The sequence below is a fragment of the Acanthopagrus latus genome, chromosome 14 (genome assembly GCF_904848185.1).
Source record: "Acanthopagrus latus isolate v.2019 chromosome 14, fAcaLat1.1, whole genome shotgun sequence".
Taxonomy (NCBI): domain Eukaryota; kingdom Metazoa; phylum Chordata; class Actinopteri; order Spariformes; family Sparidae; genus Acanthopagrus; species Acanthopagrus latus.
This window is the reverse complement of record NC_051052.1, coordinates 3,280,946-3,304,763: the sequence shown is the minus strand read 5'-3', so window position 1 is coordinate 3,304,763 and position 23,818 is coordinate 3,280,946. Positions and strand designations below refer to the sequence as shown.

Genomic DNA, 23,818 nt, shown 5'->3' with positions numbered 1-23,818 from the left:
ACAATCATGGGGATGTCGGTCGCATACACACAATAGAGTTCTCTTGATGCCAGGGGGGACACTAGTGTTACGCACTAATATAGCGGAGGTGTGACTGCCAATCAGAACCCACTTGGGTCTGCTTCCAGTATCCAGTTGCAGAGTTTTGTACTCAAGCAAAGGAATAGTTTGCCAGTTAGCTTCATGGGTGAGATTGTGTTGAATGCTGAGCTGAAGTCAACAAACAACATTCTAATGCAGCTGTTTTTATTCTCCAGGTGAGAGAAGAGTGAGTGAAGGGCAGTAGCATACTGGCGAGGGTCCAGGCTGGCAGGGATGTTATCTCTGATGTGCTGGAGAATTATATTCTCAAAGCACTTCATCAAGATGGGGGTGAGAGCCACAGGGCAGTAGATATTAAGACTATACACAGCAGACTTTTTAGGTACATGGACAATATTGGCTGTCTTGGGGCAGGAGGGGACAGTGTCCTGTGAGAGCGAAATGTTAAAAATGTCTGTAATAACATCAGCTAGATGATTGGCACTTGTTATTAACACATGGCCAGGTATATTATATGGAACCAGCAGCACTATTTATATTCACTCTCAGCCGGATTCTCTCACATCCACTGTGGTTACTGACGGAGTGGACTTTACAGCCGAGTCTTTGTTGTGGAAATAAAAGTGAGCATAAAATGTGTTCAGCGCATCTGGTAAAATGGCTTCACAGATGATGGGGTTGCTCCTGCTTTTGTAGGCTGTGATATATTGAATCGCCTGCCATTTATCTTCAGTGCTGCTGGTGTTAAGGTTCCTCTCCAGTCTCTGCTGATGTCTCCTCTTTACCTCCTTGATGTCAGCTTATAGGCTTGCTCTGGCAGTGATGTATTCTTCCCTGTCATTGACAAAAAAGGTGAATCAAATGGATGACTCACAGAGTCCGGTCAGCTCATCTCACTCACCCAGGAGATCATTAGCCTTCTTGGTGATCTTTGAGCTGCTACACACTTGTTTTCATCCTCACACACTCTCTCATTTCACACAAACACTGATTGAGTTTGAACGAACACAGATGCTGGCTCACAAGATAACTGACAAACGTCTCTGTCTCACACACACACAAACACACACACACACACACTCTCTCTCTCTCTCTCTCCTCTCTCTCTGACTCACTCTCACAAACACACTTTCACACCTCATCTCTCACTACAGCTGTGGAGTTCAGACGACTGTGTGTGATTGATTCCTGTGTCTGCGTCTCGGCTGCGAACACAGCCATTTATTTTCCATTCAGCTTAGCGAAGTGTCTCCAGCTATCTGCTTTTAAGCCACCAGCATATGGAGCAGCTACAGCAGGCTACTAATGCATGAGACAAACACAGAACGACTTAAGAGAAAGACTGGGGGGAATGGTGTGAGAAAAAAAGGAGGATAAATGAAAAAGGGAAAGGAGGACAAAAGTCTGGACCATAAAGTGGATTTTTTAAAGCGCAAGAGGCCAAGAAAAGACCTCTACTTTCAAAACATTTCTGCAACAAATGTTGGACAAGAATGTGAAGGAAAGAGGAGTGCGACCAAGACGTTGTTTCGCAATGCGACAAAAGCGCCCATCTTTTATGAGGCGCGATAAAGCGGCAGATCGGTGGCTAGAGAGGAAAAATATGGCCTCTTTATCTGGCTGCGAGGAGGAAGTTAACAGCAAAGAGGGAATGAGAGAAAGTGAGACAAAAAGAGGAAAATAGGCTCAGTGCCCAAAGCAGCAGCTGCTTTGAAACAAGTGGCACATTAGGACAAAATACCCGGAGACATGAAAAGCCCTCATAACTTCTCACTTTACTTTCACCGTCTCCTAAGGCTTGTAAAGAATCCACTTGGAGTTTTAAGGCATTTTATCCCTAAACTGAACTAAAAGTGTCTCTTTTTACAGGTCGATGCATTTAGAGGACAAAGTAGTCAGACTGTATCACTTTACCAGCATGACTGATTCACTGCCTTGTGAGAACACGGAGGTTTTTATGTCTGTGTTGAGTATGAGAGGGTCCATTAACTTTGCCTTGAGTGATGTTTTAAGCTCTCTGTTTGGTAGTAAAAAATAAAAAAGTATGTGTAAAGAATCATAAAGTCATTTCCTGTAATCTTGCACCAATGAAGAAATGCTGAATGCTTCCAAATCAGGACTGGCTACCTACTGGTGTACACAGATTAGTTTTAATTCACACTGCTGAAAAAAAAATCTAATTATTGTGTTGTATTCCAAAATGAGGACTTGGGACTTTTTTTTTTTTTTCTCATGTTGCTGGTCATTCCCAGTCCGCAGTTCTTTAGGACTACTTTAGAAAAAGAATAAGAGCACACCTCTCACTACACCACAATCTGTCCATCAGGACAGATAGGCAAGATTTCCGTCTTTCATAATCCAATGATACATCTAGGAAGATGTGTTGTTTGTTGAAATGTTTGTTGCTGCCCCTCAGTCAAAGGCTCCAATCTCTTCTCCCCAAAGGATCAATAATACAATTTTTGTTGATCCATACAAGCTCCAAGACTGGTAGTCTAATGTATACAATTTACACAAAAAAAAAACAATAGGTAGACTGTCATAAGTTTATCTGAGGACATTCATTATGCACAGAAATTAACCTATCCCAATTTACTATACTCCAAAATAAGTGTATGATGATGATGATGATGATGATGATTGTTATTATTATTATTGACATTTTTGGGGTATTAGGTTTTTTTTTCTTTTGTTCATTCACCTGACTCTTTTTTTCTCTTTGATTGTATCAACTTTGTTATTTCTGCCTTGGCTGTGTAAATGGTAAATAGTAAATGGTCTTATAGCACTTTTCAAGTCTACTGACCACTTTACTATACTATGGCTGTGTGACAGAATGCAGGAGAGATGGCGGCATGAGCTCCTCTTCCATTTTTTTTCTCAGAGTTGATGCTTTTATTGACTCAGCATCAGCAACATCCCTCCTCGCCGAGCAGCCACTAAATCACATACACTCCATGCTTCATCCTTGTCACACACACTGTGAAGTGTAGCCTTTTACATACAATCTGTGTGGCTGTGATTGATCTTTATTTTCTGTGGCTGTTTTCTAAGGGTGTTTTTTTTTTTTTGTGCTGCGATGTGCAGTTTGCCATTAGACCAGGAGAGTGAAATGGAGAGCATCATTCAAAAATGTGATGTATGACTTTTCAAAGAGAGAGGAAATTTATAACCTTCATGGAGACATGTTCAGGAACTGAAAAACAGAAAATCAACCGGACACTATCAAACATAACATTGTTACTTGCATGACTAAAATTATCTGTACAGCGTCATTACTCTGTACCTGTCAGTTTACGAAGCAAAGTAAGGATTTAACAGGTAGTTTTTGTGTTCCCAGTTACTTTCATGTCAGCTAAAACAGGCAAATCTGACAGAAGGGTTTGAAATTTTTTTTTTTTTAAATGCATACAACATGTACTGCATTTTAGCAAATTTCAATTTAACATTTATGTAACGCTAAAACATGTCTCAGGAGACAATATATTGTATGTACTGAGATTCTCTTCTGTTTTCATTATAGATTTTCATTATTTAAGCCATTTTTTTTTTTTAAGTTTGAAAGGTGAGGTTAAAATGTGGAATGAAGTTATGGCATTATTCACAAATGCAATGCAGTATTTAGAGGACCTTTAGTACCTCATAACTAAAAACATGTGACACACAACCATGATGACATGATTGGTGTTGTTCTGCTGTTCACTGTCTCTCTCAATTGCAGGTTTCCTGGACTGGGTTCCAAAAAAGATGCAGCGCGTCGGGTGCATGGAGCTGCTCAACACGGTCCAGAGGAGAGTCCAGCCCAAACTGCATGTGTTCGGACACATTCATGAAGGTATGTGTGCCGAAGAATTTTCAACACATACATTCCAAGCTCAAAGGTTTTCAAGTCATTAGCTGCCATGTGTAAGCCACATCCAGCAGAAACAATTTATTTAATGTTGTGAATTGACATGACAGTCACATTGTTTTATTTCCTTACCACATTTCAAATGTGCATTCAGTAAAATAATGCAGTTTTAAGGAATGAAGTTGGTTCATTTTTTAATGGAAAAGGGCAAAATGAACATGCAAGAAATTGTACAGCATGTGCTTTAAAATCACATACCTTCGTGATTGTAATTCAGGCTTTTACAGGCAATTGTGTGTCTAGACACAAGGGGTGTGACAGAAAGATCCGTATCTGTTAATTTGAGGAGAATTTCTTCAAACAAATCTGCATGTGGATTTGCACAGGAAGTGGCCGCTGCAGATGTACAAAATGATGTGAACCTCGCTCAGTTTCTGAGTGAAATTCTTGCATGTTATAATGCGTTATTTGACCGAATAATAAATCATGAGGCATGTACTGAATATGAACTCTAAGTAAAAATTAAGAAGTAAGAAAAAAAAGAAAAAAAACCTAAAGCCATATCATCCATCGTAGAATTATCTTTTTCTCAACCTGAGTCTTTTTGAATTAAATAAAGTGAAAGAGAATTAAATTCCTGGCATGTAACCTGAGAGAATATAAAGATACTGTACAGCAGTTTTCCTGAAGAAAATGATGAAAAGTGTAGATTAGAGAATGGCTGAGGTGCCACATCCCTATCAGTATTTCATTCAGGCCAGAGAGGGCAGAGAGGCCGTCTCCATGGACTGAGGATTGCTTTTTTCGGGGTTATTAGGTCAGCGCTGAGCCCCTTAGAGCAGCGTTCCCCCATCAGAGAGAACCAGATTAGAAACTAGATCATATTTTATAAGGGCAGAAATAGGCTGAGAGCAGCTCACTTCATTAATGTGAGAACTAATGTGAGAGAATGGCAGAAACGAGCCACGCGGTGTTTTGTATTCATGTATTCCAAGTCTGAAAGGACCAACACAGACATGCTGAGTTCTGTTCCAAGAGATGGTGAAAGTGACACCTACACTTAGAAAATCACTGATAGTGCAAAGTTAAATGCTAGTACTTTTTGAGAGATTGTAGTTAACTTATGCTTGACAAAATGGTCACACTTTTTCATCTGCCATTTGGATGAAATGTTGATCCAAAGTGCCTTTTGAGCAGAGATTTTTTTTTTTTTACTGTAGCGCTGATAGTGTCACACTCTCATGCATACATTTGCTCAAACTGAATTCCTGCTGTTCTAGTAAATGATGGAGAAGCTCTGTGTTACTAAATGCTTATCATTATACTGTTTCTTATCTCCACATCCAAGAGATTGTCTTTGTGTTTGCGTATTTATTTATTATTCCCATCTGATTGAACATGAACTACAGTCCTTCCTCTGATTTAATTTGATAATTTAATGGTATAGTGGGAGATGTTTACTGAGGATTTACATTCCTTCATTCCTTTTGGGGGCATCTAAGTTGTAATAGTAAGCATTAAAAAAAATCAATTTATATTGAAGAGCTGCATTGTAGAAAATTCTGTGTTTGAGTTCATTTAACAGTATTTTAAAGCACAAGAAAGGTCTTCTCTTTTTCTGAATCTAAAATTTATTTAACCAAATGCACCCCTTTAAGAAAGGTGTCTTGGAGAGTTATTCAATTTAAGTTTTTACAGGTATTCACTTTTAAAAAACAAAGAAATGCTTTACAAATCATGTATTGAGCAGTTGTAAATGTTTTTAAACCAATAAACTACAAAATGTTCATCAGCTGCTATTTTACAATAAACAGATCACCACACCAAAGCCCCCCTTTTTAATGTTGCCACTGAATTAAAGAGGAAGAAAACTTGGCTGAAGGTGGTGAAAGGAGGTTCACTTCTCTTGATGTAACATCATTTTACCCGGAAACAGAAAAGTGTTCAACTGTTACCGTAGCAACGAATGAAAATGGGCATGGCTTTGAAAGGGTCGTTGGCTCAATACATGGTCTATAAATCTATTGCTTGTTAACAGTGAAATAACTATCAACTAAAGTTTAATTACCTATACCATTTATTAATGATGTTTTTTAGAAAGTGTTACCAAATCACATATAAAGATGCTCCCAATCGTATGGTGTGGAAACATGCTGCAGCTTCACCTTTCTAACTGTTACCCAGGTTACGGCATGATGACTGACGGCACCACGACTTTCGTCAACGCCTCGGCCTGCACTGTCAACTTCCTGCCCATGAACGCACCCATCGTCATTGACCTTCCAAACCCCAGGGCCACATGACTAGAGGGAGCTCGCCCCAAAACACCTCCCGCCAATCAGGAGAAAGGAGCCAAGAGGGGCAGGTGAGGTCAGAGGGCTGAACAGACCTAATTGTGTACATATATAACACAGCTGTGCGTTTAACGCTACACCTACGGACAAAGTGAAGGACGGACCATCCCTCACAATATTAATGTTTTTTCATGTGTCATCATTTTATTCGTCTCAACGCTCAGTCCAAAAGCATACGGACGAACGGAGAGATGCCTTCACACGCGGACAAATGGACATTTCTCTATGTCCTCTTTTACTGCACGTGCAATCTGACGTGGCTCTCTCCCTTTGCCTAGTCTACAGGAGCGCGGTGGGTAAGCCACAACTCCGCAGTAGCAATGCAACATTTGGCGAGGGGGATTGTAAACAGAGCTTTTCTCCCCCACACATTTTTAAAGATTGATTTCTCATCTTTTTATCTCGTTTCTTGCCTCCCCACAAGACTCCTGATGTTTCTGTCCCATTCTCGGGCCTGGAGCATGCTAAAGTGGGTTTCCTTGTGTGTGCGTCTGAGATCGAAGTAAGTGTGTAAGAGATCTCTGCCAAGGACTGTGTGAGAGTTGGGGTGTCAAACATAATGACACCGCTCCCATGAGCCTCATTACAGCCTTCGTAAGCCTCTAAATGGGCGGAGAGGAGGCTGCGGAGGAAACCATGGGCAGCACTTCCCTCTTCCCTCACCGCATCTTCCTCTATTTAGCTCCCCTTCTGCCTTTTCTTTTCATTTTTTTCCTTCCCCTCTACCTTCCTGCTGTGAGAGACTGTCTCTTTTTTTGGCTATGACTGTGAGGTCAGGCTCTTTGGACTTGGAAAGGACAGCAGGTAACATGCAATGTGAAGGTGCTACAATGCTAACATTACTTCTGGACTGTCACAGCAACTCCAGCCCCTGAAGAGCGACAGTTGTTTCAAGGACCCTCACTTGTGTTGTCCTTGGAAGAACCAGAACAATGTATCCTCTTTTCAAGAGGAATAAAGCTGTAACTACATGTATTGTAACTGGTCTATGTAAATGTTCTCTGTCAATGTAAAGCAAAAAAAAAAAAAAAAAAAAAAAAAAAACTTGAAAATTTTCTTGAAAAATTTCCAAGCTGTTGCTATGCTTTTCAAAATAACTTGTTAATATTTGTGTCCAGAAATGTGTGGTTGTTACATTTCCTTTGGTCTTTTTTCTTCGTAATGTAAAAGCTTATTATGGTATTCTCCTCTCTGTGAAGCTGCTCGGCCCCATTTGGTGATTATTAACTCTTTCATGTCCCTTTTGTCTGTGTTTTTAAAAAAAAAAAAAAAAGAGTAAAACATTTTTTTCTCCATTTTGCTCTATTTTCTGTTTAAGGCTGCTCTCAGTAAGAGTCTGAATGTGCTCAGCATAACCAGACCATGTCACACTTTGATCTGTCCTGTCTCCGACATTATGTATGAGCGTTCCCCGAAGCTGCAGTTTACTCCCGTTTCACTATCGCTTCTTCCCGCACATCAGCATTCATTGTGCTGGCTGATATCTTAATGTTTCCAAATGGGCAAAAAGAGGAAAGAGCAGAATCGCTCACTGAGGAAACAATGTGGATAATGGTGGCACACTTGTTAGAACATGCACATTGGTGGCTTGTTTTTGGTTTGTGTTATACTCATGGTATAGCGACTGATTTGGAACATTTTGCCTCCTCGGGGTCACCTCCACCTCTGATTTGTTCTTCACCCCAAAAACTGTCAATCAGAGTTTGGATCTGAGGATTTTGGGACCTGAGGTTTCCCAGTGGAACATTGCATTGTAACAAGATGATCACTGTCACTTCACCTGTTGGTGCATGTAAAGTGAATGATTGTGTATATCTCAAGTAATATCAGATCCATATAGTCAGGGTGATAAATCTGAAATACATTCACAGCTTACTTTCCAACACCACTGATGGATACTTTACATCAACCACAAGTTTAGTTTGATGCATTTACAGCCCTTATCTAATTGTGCCACATGTTAAATTTGTGAGGTACTAAACTATTCGCAAAGGCAAAAATTAAAAATACAGTAGCTACGGTGCCACTACTATGTTTATGACAAGATGCTGCCTATGCAACATGTTCTCAACCCAAACTCATCAAATACAGCAGCTTGATCAGTGGCTCTAAGCTTCTACACTCTGCACTCAAAATGCAAAAACTGAGGCTAAGTTGGTTTAAACTTAGCTTCAGTTTTTGCATGTGCAGCGCTTCACTAGCAATAATAGATATGCAATGCCTTGTTAGACTCTCAAATTAAATCTTTGGAAGGTTAACAATATTAAACGGTTACCCTTTGATTCAGGTTTTGTAAAAGATTATGGTTTGAGTTAAGATAAGTAAGTAAGGTCTGTTAAGAGGTAAGTCAAAAACAAGTCAACTGTGACTTTTGGTTTCGGTCTCCTGGGTAGAAGTCCTGTGTTTACCAAGGACAAGCAACCCATCCACCTCCCATTATGGATTCATCTCACACTGAGGTGCACCTCAGAAATGATGCTAGATGTACCTACAACAGCATAGATTAAAGTGGTGGCCCACTGACCAAGCTGACAGATTTGATGCATTGGGAGTAAGAAAGTTCTGGCTTGTGGAAATATTGTTGGTACAAGTTCCACTAGTTATTAGCGAAACCAGGTGGAAGCACGAATGAAGTCCAAAGACATTGGCAGGAATATTGGTAACAATGCAGAAACATTTGCTAATGTTGTTGTGCAGGGTTACTACTTTACCATTTGTTGCAATCGCTGTTAGGCTAACATAGTGTTGATTAAACTTATAACACTCCGTGCATATGTGTCACATTAAACCGTTCCAGGACAGGGAGCAATTATGCCTCACTTCGGTTTTGTTGGATCAGAAGAACAAGTAATGGCTCTTTGTTGAATGTGGGCTTAATCTATCTTTGCTTTGCTCGTCAAACCACCAGAACTTCAGGCATGAAACGGGGAAACTTTAGATCAGGGTTAGCTATCAATATTTTGAATGTTTGCATTTTGGTTTAAAACATAAACCTAATTTATGTCTATGAAGGACTATGTTCAGAGGAAAAAAATTAAGGGAACTGTTCAAATCCAAAAGATGGGAGGAACTTTTATCTCTAAGTTTCATGAAAAGCCGTCTGTTTGGTCCGACTCTCCAGTTCCAGTCCTCATTTAGATGTCTCACTTTGATGCTCTCCTGCTTCAGTAGCTGTGTTATGTGTTTCCTTATGTGTTTTTTCCAAGACAAAATAAAAAAGTGCTGTGCTATTTCTTGATTTTCTTTTTTTTTTTTTTTTTTCTTGAGGCATGCTTAAATGAGTTAATGACTTCTGCTACTCAGACAATCTGCATATGAAGAGTTTTGTTCCAAAATGAGATATGTGCCGTTTGGAAAAAAAGGGACGCCTACACAGGCAGAATGATTGACAGCTCAAACTTGAAGGCAGATTGTGGTGGTACATTTTGAAGGGTTGTTAGTAACTTGTGTCCCTGCTTACATTTTCACTGGCTGAATCAATATTCCAACAACACTGGATGGTCATGAACTTAAAGTCTTTTTTTCAAGAGGATATCTCGCATTTTGGAATGAAAGTGTTCATATGGTCTTGAGTTTTGCCATTGTTGTTGGGGACGTTTTTTCAAAGAAGAAAATGAAGACCCAACAACTGCAAAATCTGACTGTGTTGCTCCTGGAGACAACTCTAAAAATGTAAAGTACCTTTCTTTCTTAAAACCATTATGATTCTGCTGGTTCTGAGAGATTAATCGCTGATTGAATAAAACCTTATCTGTGACCAGTAGATCATGCTTCCTTATTTCCATCGTAGTTCTTCCCTTTTGTCTTTCCTCTCTTTTATTTCTTGTTCTAGTGAAAGGAAATTAGAGGTGGCGAGGAAACTTTTCTCATCTTGGTTCTCCCCCTTTTGTTTCAATCAAAGGTATCTGTGTCTCGTATCAATTATAGAGCCCAGAGCAGCGACTTAATTTCCAGGAGTTAAACCCTCACTGCTCCATCTCTGTCTCCCATTTTCTTCCGCAGGTCTTTCACACCTCTGCACATTCTAATGAGAACCCACGTACAAATAATTACATTAGTAATCCCAAGGGAGATGGGGCAATTTATACGCAGACATCTTTTTACTTTGCCATTAATACAACTGGCTTTCATGTACTCTTGTCTTCCTCCAGTCCCTCCCTCTTTTTTCACACTCTGCCTCTCCAACCACAGCACTGAGCTCCTTTTCTCAGTTCTGATCATCCCTTTTCCATTTCCATCTGCTAGTCCCTCTCTTAGCTCCCTCAGATAATGATTTCCAGGTCTCTACACGTTTCTCTCCTCTCTAAGTGCGACTGTCTATCTTGCTGTGGTAGCATTTCCTTTGCATGAATGGCAGACGTCCCCCTCTATCTCCCCATTGTCCGTCTCACCTCACACTTCACAGTCGTAACAAAAGATGCACCCAGCACTTCTCGTTTGTCTGTGTCAATTAAAAGGAACTTTATTTGACTGGCTTTGGAATACAAATTAGTGTCAAATGGACAGGAGGTCAAGGAGACACTGAAAAACTCTCAAATGGGTTATCTGTCACTTCCTGTAGATCTTTATAATTAGTGTTTTTCAGTCACCTTTTCTCTTGATGGATCAATTTATTGAATCAGCGTCAGATCAAATTTGTAATGTCAGCTGCCAGTGCCAAAGTAACTCACAAAGGGGCCAATGGGCATAAAGGAGCTGTAGTCCCAGATTCCACCACCCATGTTCCATGTGCACACAGCTTTTTTATTAATTAATATAATACTGACAGATGCAGTAAATGAATTAAAAGTAGTCTTTGACATAGGGACTTTATCTTTTATCAAATCTGCCAAAAAGCACAGCTATTTGTCATATGAACTGTTAAATGATGTCACATTGTGACTGTTGACATCTGCTTCCCCGTTTAAAGAAACACTTGATCATTCAGAGCATCATAGGGGACAACAATTTTCCAAGTAGCTAGTTACATAGCTGCATTTGTAAAAAATAGCAACAAAAAGATGGTAACATGTACAGAAGAGATTGATACAAGTGTGCAGGTTGTTGTAGAGACAAACAACATATAAATCTGCATCCATATGTCTTTGATTAATGTGAAAAAATAAGCTGACTCCTCCTGGCAACCACTGCTGCTTAGATGAATATGACACTAGCTACTGATTTGTTAGTGAAGAAGAAAATAACCCCACCCCAACAAGCTTATGTAAACAAAGGCAGAATTATTAAACTGAAACAAGCAGCAATTGAGTCTCTGTTGCACCTTGGATAGCTAGGAGTGCAAAACATCCGGGGCTTTACCTCTGCAGATAGAGTATTTTTTTAATGGGGGTCTCCCCTGGGAAATTTTGAAAATTGGACTGTTAAAGATGCAATTTCAGTTTAGTTTGAGAAGGACAGGAAGGCCAATCGTTGGGATCCACATCGTCATATTTTAATCACAAATAAAGCAAATTTTCTCTCACTATAGGCCTACTGAGTAATGTTTACATCAAAGATATTATAGCCTGTAATAAGACATGTGCTGTGTGCATAGGCTATTAGAGCAGATAGAACATTCCCTGTTATAATTTCTTCACTTCATTGTCTGTCTGCATTAGGCCTACAGGAGGCTTTGTACACCCATGAACACAATTCCAATTTGATTTACCACAGCAGACAAAATTAGAAATTAAAATTAGAATAATTAATACATGGGCCTACCCGGTGTCAAGGTGATCATATGAAGGTTGAATTCATGGCGGGACTGCTGAGTCTGGCTGCTTTTTTTCACAAACCTGAGCTGATGGAAGTATTATATCAGGGGTTGGCAGAGATGATGTCTCACTCTCCACATCCATATATCCATAATAAGTAACTACTATAAATGCTGCAATGGTACTAAACAGTAGGCTAATAGACGGGCTCTGGCAATATCAGTGATGGATAGAGGGGGAAAGAAGAACACATAATTATTCTGACACTGGCATATGCCATAAGGAAGGCCAGGTTAGCTTCTGCTCAATTTGCGCTGGTGACAATGTTGGATTTGTGGCTGCTTGCCGCTGGATATGCAACCACATGAAAACCTCTGGGGCTATTTTCATCATGAGGAAAATTATACTTGATTGATTGATTGATTGATTGATTGATTGATTGATTGATTGATTGATTGATTGATTGATTGATTGATTGATTGATTGATTTTTAAAGGCACAGATCTGATATCCGGGGCTATTCCTAAAACATCCAGGGCTATAGCCTCGAATCCCCAGGTTTAATGACGTGGACACACCAAGAGTACACTGCTTCAGTCCAAGGGAAGAAGTCAGATAGGAAGTCGATAAAACAGGATTGTCAGGTAGCGCTGAAAACACTACGGGTGGTACTTCAGCACCACAAGCCGAATCCAATCTAGTTTAATTATGATGGAAAAAGAGCAGACATCACTATGTCCAATATCTCCAAAACTCAAATCATAACAATCTAGATAGATAGATAGCACTACAGGTAAGAGGGAAAAAAGGTCATATTAATTGTGGGGTGCACTGTCCTTGAAGTTATTGCAGGTTTCTTAGGTGCTTCATTGCCAAAATCGATGTAAAGTAATTGCTAAAGATACTAACCTGATCGTGGTTGTTATTTACTAAATAATACGTTTTTAGGGGATCTAAGATTGCACAGGCCACTTAAAGGTAGTAAGTATTTTCACTATTAATTGTAGTTTTTGCGCAAATTAATCAAAGTAATTTGGCCTCAGAGTGGTTGCTCAGTCCCACTCAGCCCAGCTTTGTGAAGCACCTGCAGGCATCTGAATGAACATCAGTGAAGAAATGCCCAAAGGAAGTTGTTGTTGAAAGTCTTCCCTGTGGTGTTGGCATCAAAGTAAGAGCTGAGTTGGAGGAACTCCTCCTCCATCAGATTCATGCTGAAATTGTGCAACACCTGCAGGGCAACAACAGCAAATCGAAGTGGGTATTGTATGTGTGCACATATGTGTGTGCCCTTGCGTATTAGGTGGGGGTTGAGGAGATGTCATCCACAACAGGCTGCTAATTGTTTCGATTAGCTGAGGGGCGCTGTCTTCAGTAAATTGTACAGCAGGTAAATGACAGGGACAATAGAATGTGAGTGTCAGCTGCTGTTCTCCTGAGCCGAAATGTCAGTGTGGTCTCGTTTCAACCTTCATCTTAATTGAACAATTAAAATTACTGATTGGCTGTCAAGTGAACAGGTGTGTGTGTGTGTGTGTGTGTGTGTGTGTGTGCGTGCGTGCGTGATCTCCAGTACGCATGGATTTCCAGTCACTCTACATCATTCTCCTCAGATATCTTGGTAGCAGAGGCACAACTGAAGCTTGCAGGGTGGCGTGCTGCAGCTGACCTCACCTCCCTGAAGTCCTGCACGGAGGAAATTCCTGCTCGTGTGATCGGCGTCCAGGAGGAGATACGAACCACACCATAGGTCCTCAGCACGACCTCCACACAGTCTCTGTCCAGGACACCCTGGCTCATCTGAACAGAACCAGAGCATACAGGATCCTGTCAGGCCACCGAGTACAAGAACCAAACAGATGGACATAAACAACAAGAAAGAAAACAACAGATAGAGGTGAGAGCACCCACATTATCGGTAATATTTCGCTTTTTCACAAGCTCAGTCTCAGAACAAACAAAGTGTTTTTTCTTCTGTGATCAGATAAAGAGGTTTTGTCTGTAAACTCATCTACAGACACACCATCGATTCGGATAAGATGCAGGGGGTCTCAATTTTACACAGATGGTGGGTTCGGTTGAGACAATGCAGGTCTTTGTGATTCCAAAGTTGGTTTGGAGGGTTGCAGCTCATGGGTTGCCAGATTAGGCCCTCACCCACACGATCCACTAAAGCTTGGGGCTGGGCTTAGTTGCTCAGCAGGGGTCCTTTTAGAACGTGCCCACCCGTGTGTCATTGTTCAAAGCTTCACATACACCTCTCCATGCCAGAAAGCACTGCAAATCTCTAAACTTGCCCAATTCGCTTGTCATGGGAGGCGATAGTCGAGAGCCTGAGGGTGGGAGGTCCCCGCTGAGTTTACACAATCTGGCAACCCACTGTCGCCCATCACCACCCCCTCACATTCCAGAGCTGTCCCCCCACACTTTACTGTAACCCAATTTTAACTTGCAGCCAATAAAACTGCAGTAGATCAGACCTTAAGCAGAGGAATGTAGAGGTACTACATGGTTAATTTGAAATGTGCTAATGTGCTGCTCAGCATGGGTACGTGTAGCTGAAACTACATATTCTCTGTCCCAATTTCACGCTTTGCTCCAACTGTGATGACTGTCTACACGCTGGATACATGAGGGAAAACAACATTTTCAAATGCTAACGTGCATACTAGTCAGTGGAGACTCAGAATCTGTTCTTATTAATAGCTTGTCGCTGATCTAAAAACAGGTGTGTCAGTGTTAACCTGTGTATCTGGTGAAAATGCACACACTGTTGCAGCTTGCATCTCTGAAACATCAGACATCAGGGCTGGCAGTGTCTTTGGCAGATGGTCCATATGCGTGTGCTACGTGTTTTACTGTAGGCTAAAAACCACAGAACATGGACAGAATATTGTTCATCTCCACGCAGCTGCAAAGAGAAGTTCAGAGAGGAAACAAATATGTGTTGAACAAATATGTCAATGAAAGAATATTGTAGGTATGACTATTGGTACTTTGCCATAATAATAACTGTTCATGTACATGTGTTTCACACTGACTTTGTAACTGTAGCTTATCAGCTAATAACGACAGTTTTGCTAGCAGTGTGAGTTATAGCAATTTATACCATGGTCTGGGGTAATACTCGATTCTGATTGGCTGCAGGATGTCCATTAACCCCTGATATATGGACACCTACTAAGTAGTTCCAGTCAGACTGTTCAACCCTGTAAATCAGTGCACTAGCTGCAGAAAGTACACTTCCCCTCTAAACTTATTGGTAGACGAATAAGCTCACATCCCGTTCGCTGTTCAGCTCTCTACTTCAGGCTGCCACCACAGTAACGTTACACACCGCCGATCATATGTTTATGAAAATCTTGATATTTGGGTATCAGATTTGGGGACAATGACATGACTGGTTAGCTAGCTGGTCTTGTTAGCTAGCATGCTGTCAAATTATATTTACTGTTTGTCAACTGTACACAATGTTATTGACTTTTAATCTTGCTAGCATAGCGTTAACTTTCTTGCTCATCACTGAGCAGACTAGAATATCTCCCGTTGCCAAGTCGTATCTATGGTCCATCCTATTTACTGGAGGAGTGAACACCGCTTCTGTCGCATAAGAACCTTACGGGAGGGAAATGATTGTTCCAGGTTTTAGTCAAACCCTCAGACGTTACCAGGGAAACTTAGTTATGGCTTGTGAAAAACTTTATATTTTGATTGTAAAACGCATGGAAATATCAATTAATGGTCTTAATTTATTTTCTTTGGCAAGTGACCATGGTATAAGCAGGATAATGCCCTTCGAGGTGTCCATAAACAGGAGTTAATGGGCTTCGCGGAGGGAACTGTCCTCCGCTACGCATAGGACGGTTCTTAGGCCTCCACATCGTCCATTAACTCCTGTTTATGGACACCTCGTCAGGCATTATCCCTTACATAAATGTTTAAGGCAACCTGTGACCTGTGACCTCGTTTTAGGTTGTTTTATGACCCATCTAAGGTATTGAATAATCACTGAAGGTTATCACTTCCTTCTCTGGGCACTATTAAGTGCAGGAGGGCATAAATTAGTAATTATCAGAGTAAAAACACACCCACAGAGTCAGATAAGTACCATGCTTTTCTCCTAAGACATTTACTTGACTTTAACAGACCTGCGTGTTGCTCTGTGAATGCTCCTCTTGCACAAGATTTAAAACTTGTTTGAACTTTGAGCTGACTCCTTCCTCCAGTTATAAATTATCGCAGAATTATTTTAACACGTATAGGCTTATAATCAAAGTTTGATCAATTTCTGCATTTTTTTGTATGTTCCTAGAATAGATATTGATGCTGAGAGCCCGGAGTCGGTCACTAGCATGTTCATCAGCATATTGCTTGTAGAAGGCATAACTTAGTGTTATATCTGATTGTCTCCTCACTCAGGAAAAAGCTATTGCTGATGTGTCCCACTGGCTGAGGATGCTCCTAGGAACATATCCTCTGGATCTACTTCCAGCAGTGCTGCAGTGCTCCATGCAGGCTCCTCTCCATGCTGCCCAGCAGACTGCTTGTCTGTGGCCTCCCTGCTGTGGCAGGATATGTGGGAGGTACACTGTGGGGGGCTGCACAATCATACAGGAAACCAGACAGAAAGCAAAATAGAAATGTATATGTATTTTACGGCATTTAAGAGCAGTTTAGCCCAAGCAGAAAATTTTATCAGGAATATTTCACACTGCCTTTTGCAGGCCGGAATGTCACATTGATATTCCACCTCGCTGTCTGTGAGAAAGCTACAGAGGTGGAATGGAGGGAAAGATTTGTTCCATCACTGATCTACCAGCAGAGATGGTACCAGAGGCAAGACGACATCTGTGCATACTTGGCAGCATCCTTTCACTCATCAAATAAAAGAGAAATATCCCACAAGGCAAAGTTACAGGATCAAACTACTGTAATGTGGTAGCAGGTAGTGTTATAAGAAGACACTGAATTTGTATGTCGAAAAGTTGCAGTCATCCTGTCTGTCCTACCAACTCTTTGAGTAAAAAACTTTACCTCACCATGTCTTTCTTGTCTTCCACTACTACTACTATGTCTGACAAAAAAAAAAGACTGAAAAATGCAAATGCGAGTCAAGACTCTACCAAAGCAAAAGGCATATTCAACAGAGTGAACAAGTGTTCTGAGGTCTTGATGTGTCCATATTTCAAATTGCTTTAGGAAATCACAGGCATACAGAATGTGACAAAAGTTATGACCGCATTGTACAGCTTAACATAATTCATGACTGAGCTTGAACCATTTTCTTATTCCTCAAGAGCAATGATAATTAAAATGTTCACCTCCCAACTCTGGGCAATGAGAATTTGTCACTGAGACTGTTTCAGGGGAAGGAGATGGGTCGCTGTTGGTTGGCCCATTTGGTTCTATATGTGGGGAATCCTGCCCAGAGCACTGAAACACTTCAGAAACTCTCTGTACTGCAGTTTCTTCTGCTCATCGACAGGCATCTGACTCCACACACACTCAAACTGGGAATAAAGAGGAAACACACACATAATAATCATCCACACGGGGGATCTAATACCCTGATGAGAGTTTCACACATGTATGTAAATTGGTTTTACAGATGACTAACTTTCTCATGCAGTCAATAATTATCAGGAAAGATAAATTAGATTTTGATTAGAATAATTAAAGAAAACATACCAGACTAAAAAGAATGGAACTGGCAAATGTAGTATAATTCGGATTCATCTTTTCATTTGAAACCATGGACTGATGCCAATATATGTTGTTTCAGCTTGAAAGCACTGGGAGAGTTGTTGAAAATGTGCTTGTTTTTTTTGTTTGTTTTGTTTTTTTTATCTTCAATGTCTCCTCTTTGAATTCTCTGAATTATAAATAACTGGAATATAAACAGTAGACACATTTTCTGGCTTTACCTGATCATTTGAAAGCAGTGGCAATCACAAAGTTGTCTGAACCGCTCTTTAGAGACTGAAGTGCTGTTGGATGGATCTCAACCCATCAGCTCTCTGGTGATTCCATACAAGTAACCTGACATGACTTCCTGGACCTGTTTCAGATGATCTGTGATTTCCAGGCTTTTGTTTTAGCCCCTTGCGCCAAGGTCCCACTCAGGCAGCTGTCTGCTGACATTTGTAGCATTATTAACACACAAACATGCTGTATAAGAGGGATACAGGGAGTTGCTTTAATTTTTGAGAATCAGGTGAAAAAAGATTGGTATCAATCTCATGTCTGTATGTTGATCAAAAGGCCGCATCCAGGATGTGGTCAGCCTATATTAGGCCCAGACACAACCTGACATCAAAGAACTAGCATTGACAAGGGCAGTCTGTTTCGTCAGTGCTAATGATTCGTGACACAACTGCTAAATCTATGGTGTTCACCACCACTCTGAAGGCCAATCACTGGCCTGGTGAGTCAGGGCTGTGAGGGTGCCAGCACTTTTGTGAAAGGTACTTTATGCATAGATATGCCGACATGGTTAAAATAACCATGGTAACCTATAGATAGCAAACGTGTAACGTAGACATTATCAGAGACATAAGAGACTGATCCTTCAAGGCATTTTAAATGGAAAAGTCTGTAACACCAGAGATGGTGGTTGCATTACCCATTTCCTGGCCCTTCCCCCCAAAAGCCACCTTGGGGCGTGGTTTGTTAAAACATCCTCAGCTAACCAAGTGAGCTTGCAGCTGTGTCTGTGGGTTAAGCAGAGTAGTACTAAAGAGTAAGTACTGTTCTTTGTGGGTAACAGATGGTCATGGCTTTGGAAAATAAACTCATCTTTACTCACTATATATTAGCATTTTTACCCTTAGGTGAACAGGAACTGCATGTTTTAGCTTTTCGTTATTGGTTGCGAGGGGCAAATAATAATCGGTTATCAGTATCAGTTGAAAAATAATAATGCTGTGCATCCCTAACAATGCCCAAAATACCTCAGACAACTCTCTAGAGAAGATGTTGTGTGCACCAAAGGTAATGTTAAGACTGTTTTTGGAGTTGCAGTCAGGAACTTTATCTTTGAGAACAGCTGTGCACGGGTGCTGCAGTCAGTCATTGCCTATAGCTTTGTGATGGTGGTGGATGAATTTTTGAGAAATAGTTTCAACATGTATTACCCTCTTAAATTACAAACAGCCACACATGAAGTTGTTGGTAGGCCTTTACTTGGGTCAGAGCCACTTCTGCTGTTTCCCTCTGCCTCCAACTTCTTTACTCACAGAGATCAGCTTTTATTTCCACTGAACTCTGCACAGGACAGTCATGTAAATAAGCACTACAAGGGAGTAAACTGTAGACTGCGCTATTATGTTACTGGTTAAAGGCACAGTTCACCACAAAATCACATTTACACACTTTTCTCTCACCAGAAGTGCAATGTATTCATCTAGATTGTTATGGTGGTATTTGCTAAGTTTTTGTGATATTGGCTGCAGAGATGTCCTTCGTTATAATATGATGAAACTAGACAGCAAACAGCTTGTGTCACTCAAAATGGCAAAAAATTAACTTGGTAATTTGATGTGAGCAGTATTATGTGGGAACTATTTTCTTTTCACTGTGCAAAAGGAAGCATGCATCTGCAGCACAAAATGCACTTTTCTTTGTGCATGGAGAAATAGTAGTAAGAGTAGTTGCACAGAAGGCAATATTTCCTCAATGACAGTGCAGGAGTGCTGGAGCTCATGATATGAACATGACACGTGTTCTGCTTTGCAGTATTTATGTTTGGACGGACAAATATTTTTGTCTTATGTTTTATTCACATCATCAGAATATGAGAAACTTTAATGCAAATTCTTATTAGGCCTCTCCTCATGTCAAATAAACATCTGAAATAAAAAGCTATTGCCCGAATGTATGGCAATCACAGCATTTATCACAAAAAATATCTCAATAATGACTCAATAATAATCACAGCATGTGTAAAATGTTTCTGTACCAGGCTTAAATGTTTGTTTATCGAAACCCCCTGTGGGAAGGAGCTCATTTAGGAGAGTAAAATAACAACATATGTTATACTGAAAAGTACTGATGCCCCGGGGTCCAGCTCAAAGCTTGTTTAGGGAAACAACATTCTGCAAATATCTATTAATGTATCCTGTTGTTTTTTTAGGGCATATCCTGCCTGAGTCATCAAGGTAATTGTGCCCGTTAAGGATTCAAGGGAATTAAAAGTAATTCAAGGTTTAAATAACTGAAATGTTATATGTATGTATATTTTCATCTTAGTTGCCACTATTGCTCTGTGCGATGTTTTAGGTTTATTAACTGGATGTGAAAGAGTGTCTTTAATACTGATGCTTCTATCAGAATTAAATAAGCAAACAAGACCATCAGAGAGAAGGCTGGCTATTGCTGTATAACTTTTAATGTCTGTCACCGGGTGAGATTCCGACTTATTTGGATTGATCAGTCACATTTTTTTTTTTTTTTTCCCCCCCCTTTTCCTTTATGGCGGGCTGGTGAAGAATCTCACAGCCTGAGGGTCCACTGTTCTGTAGTATAAACCGTAGATCTGTTTTGGGTTTCCACACATTTTCAGTGGTACGCTTGTTGGGTTGTTACCAACTGGCTTTGGGGTAACCCCCTTTCACTTTTTTGAGCAACTGAAAAACAGAGGAGAGACTGCTCTTGATTCTTTATTTAATTGTTTATGTAACCCTTTTACCACCAGCTCGTGTATTAAGAAACCCACCTTATACTATAAGATGAAGCCTCACTCTTCTTCAATATCTTATGGTAAAAGAGACATTTCAATAGTAAATAACTGTCTAGGGTGACGTATGATCCTCACTTTCAATAGCAACTATGTGGAGACAAGTGGGAACACACCTTGGCCTTGAAACACTCAATACAGACTCAACTACTCAAATAATTAACACAATTGAATCACACAAACGCAGATTAGCGATTTCAGAAAATGTATTAAACATGTGCATGACAACACATACATCTTAGGTATGAACCAGTGGAACAAAAAAAAACAAGGACCCGGGTAATAATAGTTTCTCTTGTATCTCAACTGTCTATTTCGTTTGTTTGAGCGCACTCTTATTTATTTCGTTGGCGCGCTTAGTTGGAGCTCATGAAGGAAACCCTTTTTGCTAGCAATACCTCCGTGTATCTGTGCAGTTAGCCGGACTCGGCTGCAGCTGATGATTCGCTCCCTCGTCGCGGTGGCGACCGTTTCCGCACCCAGCAGCTCGCAGCGAGAAAACCCGGTCTCCTACGGCAGCAGCAAGACTTCTGTTTAACTCAGCAGCGGCGACGAAAAACATCTGTCTCTCTCGGCAGCAACAAAAAGCTCTGTCTCTCTCACGCCCGAGTCCGCTAGCTTCCCCCTGGTTAGCCTGCGAGGCTCCGCTCTCTTCCTCCTTCCCGGGGACCCGGAAGTGCAAGAACTCTCAAAGTTCATGAACTTTCACACGTGATGAGAATGACCTTTTAACTTCTTAAATGCACCCAGACACCATGAAATCATATTTTAAATTCAACATCTGAAACAAAAATCATTTATACCTTTTAACATCTTTAACTTCCCAGGTGACAAATCCAAATAAATACAACTGATATTTATCAGAGTATTACATTTATTTAGCAGGGACAATACACAATACATGTATTGTACCACATGTTAGGTGATGACCACCACTACTGTACAGGTTACAGAAAATAAGGTTCCATTATTGAGCAGTAAGCCAAAAAACAGTTACAGTTGATACCATTAATAAAAACAAACCAATGACACAAACCAAAAGAATCATATGAGAACCGAACAATAAACTACACAACAAATTCTCATCAGCATTCGTAACAGCAAGTTACAACAGCAATAGAACTGCTTGATTACTGGTGAAATAAATTTGTATCCCCAGTAACCGTCAGCACTGTCTGATGCTTAATGGTAAAGAATTTCACATCCCACCTGCGTTTACTGAGAGGCAGCTTTGACCAGATATAGTGGATCTGAAAGCAACATGGCTGTCCCCTGTAGCAGAGGCAGTTGTTGTTCTTGGGCCTGCTATACATGTTGTCACAAATTGTTTCATTGGTTGTGGTGCTAAATTGTGGGTGATCTATAAAATAAAGCAACATTTGCCATACATGAACAGTTTTCAATGATAAGAGAATAATTTTTTTGACTGTATTGCAATAAGTTGTATCAGTTGCGTGCAACCAGACTGTAATACAATGTGAGAAATGTGAAAATATCATGGTAGGCATGTACAGCTTTGCTGCATCTGTACTCATTTGATTTCTTATTTATCTAAAATGAGAAAGTGTGTTTTTTTAAATGTTCGGAATGTGTTTTTTAATGATATTAGATTTCTGTCCACAATCACACCTAGATATTTAAAGTGTTGAACAACCTGTAACCTTTGTCCTTTTTCAGTGATTTTGGAAAGAGGGGACTTGTTTCTTCTAATTAAAAATACATGCTAACTGCTTTGGACAAATTCAATATCAGGCGTGAATATGTCATCCATACAGTGTTGTCTGTCCTTCAAATATGATGCCATTCATTTATCAGTATATTCTGATACCTTATATGTTGATAATTTAAATAACAGAGCATTGGAACTGACTTTATCAAATGCATTTTTCAGGTCTATGATTACAGCCTCTACCACCCCTCTTCCAACATGGGTTATAGCTGACAAACTAGAAAAGAGCCTTTTCAGTTAAGTGAGCCAAACTGTATTGGGTTGAGAAAAAGTTGACCAAAATTCAATTGGTTTATTAGTTGTTTAACCTCCACTTTTTCAATTAACTTCAATATTATTGGTAGAGTACTAACAAGTCTCTAATTAGCCAACTCACACTGGTCCCCTCCCTTAAAAATTGGGGTAATGACTGCCATTTCTAAACTTTCAGGACTTTCCTGATTATTTCACTGTTAATCAACTGTGTGATTGGGGAAACCAGGGGTGTAGCATTCATCTTATCCAAGCAGGAGTCTGTCCCATATATATCATGCTCCTGAAGTCTTTAAACCTTTTGAAATGTTCATTACTTCCTGATCCAAGACCTTGATTAATGACTAAACCAGGTGTGAGGTTATTATACTTTCAGTATTATTAATATTCATATCTCAAATAGTAATGTTGTTATCGCTACTGTGATATGGAGTGCCTCTTTTGGTGCCATCCACCATTGACACTACACTAAACTGAACAGGAGCTTGCTTGGTGGAATTAGGGTGTTCACCCTCGCCATTAATTTTGTTACGTGATTATTATTTATTAATTAGTCTGTCAAGTTGTTGTTTTTTCTGTGTGTGTGTGTGTGTGTGTGTGTGTGTGTGTGTGTGTGTGTGTGTGTGTGTGTGTGTGTGTGTGTGTGTGTGTGTGTGTGTGTGTGTGTGTGTGTGGAGTTTGGGGAATTACAAACAGAAATGCCATATACGATCTTGTGCTGCAGAATGACAGTTTAAAAATTCTTGAAACTTGTAGCCTTAAGACATAGCGTCAGACCCAGGAGGGATTATAGGGATTATAGTATGATTCAGGATCCCCAGGAAGATGAGGACGGTGCAGCTAATGAGAATGAATCATACTTGGGTCAAACTGTGGCTGGCTCAAGCAATAACTCTCCGCTGTACAATGTAGTGTTTCTGATGCCTCAGCTGGTTATCTCTTACTTCAACCGAAGTTGGTCAAACTCATCAGATCTCATGGGAAAAGCAAAGGTGAAAAGGAGTGCCCTCAGGCTCTGTTTATGGATCCAACCTTGGTGTCAAACTGCCACAGCACCTGATGGGAAAGACAGGAACGGGTATAGGAATTTGCATCGGGCAAAGCATCTGTATGTGCTTTCTGGATGTTTTGCTGACCTTAGACATATCTGCCCACTTGTAGTGTGCT

At 40.3% G+C, this 23,818-nt stretch overlaps 1 protein-coding gene and 1 long non-coding RNA gene across 2 annotated transcripts in view; both read left to right on the top strand.

Moving 5' to 3' along the window:
- mpped1 (metallophosphoesterase domain containing 1) overlaps nucleotides 1–10,009 on the top strand; it is a 93,516-nt gene extending 83,507 nt beyond the window's left edge. The window contains exons 6-7 of the mRNA XM_037122415.1: nucleotides 3,764–3,877; nucleotides 6,077–10,009. Coding sequence (XP_036978310.1) covers nucleotides 3,764–3,877; nucleotides 6,077–6,195 — 233 coding nt within the window. The 3' untranslated portion in view covers nucleotides 6,196–10,009. The remainder of the gene's footprint in view (nucleotides 1–3,763; nucleotides 3,878–6,076) is intronic.
- Nucleotides 10,010–10,712: 703 nt separating this feature from the next.
- Nucleotides 10,713–17,532, top strand: LOC119032831. The gene is made up of 3 exons (XR_005079057.1): nucleotides 10,713–13,833; nucleotides 16,356–16,519; nucleotides 16,661–17,532. It is a non-coding gene; the product is annotated as an uncharacterized LOC119032831 (long non-coding RNA).
- Nucleotides 17,533–23,818: the final 6,286 nt, after the last annotated feature.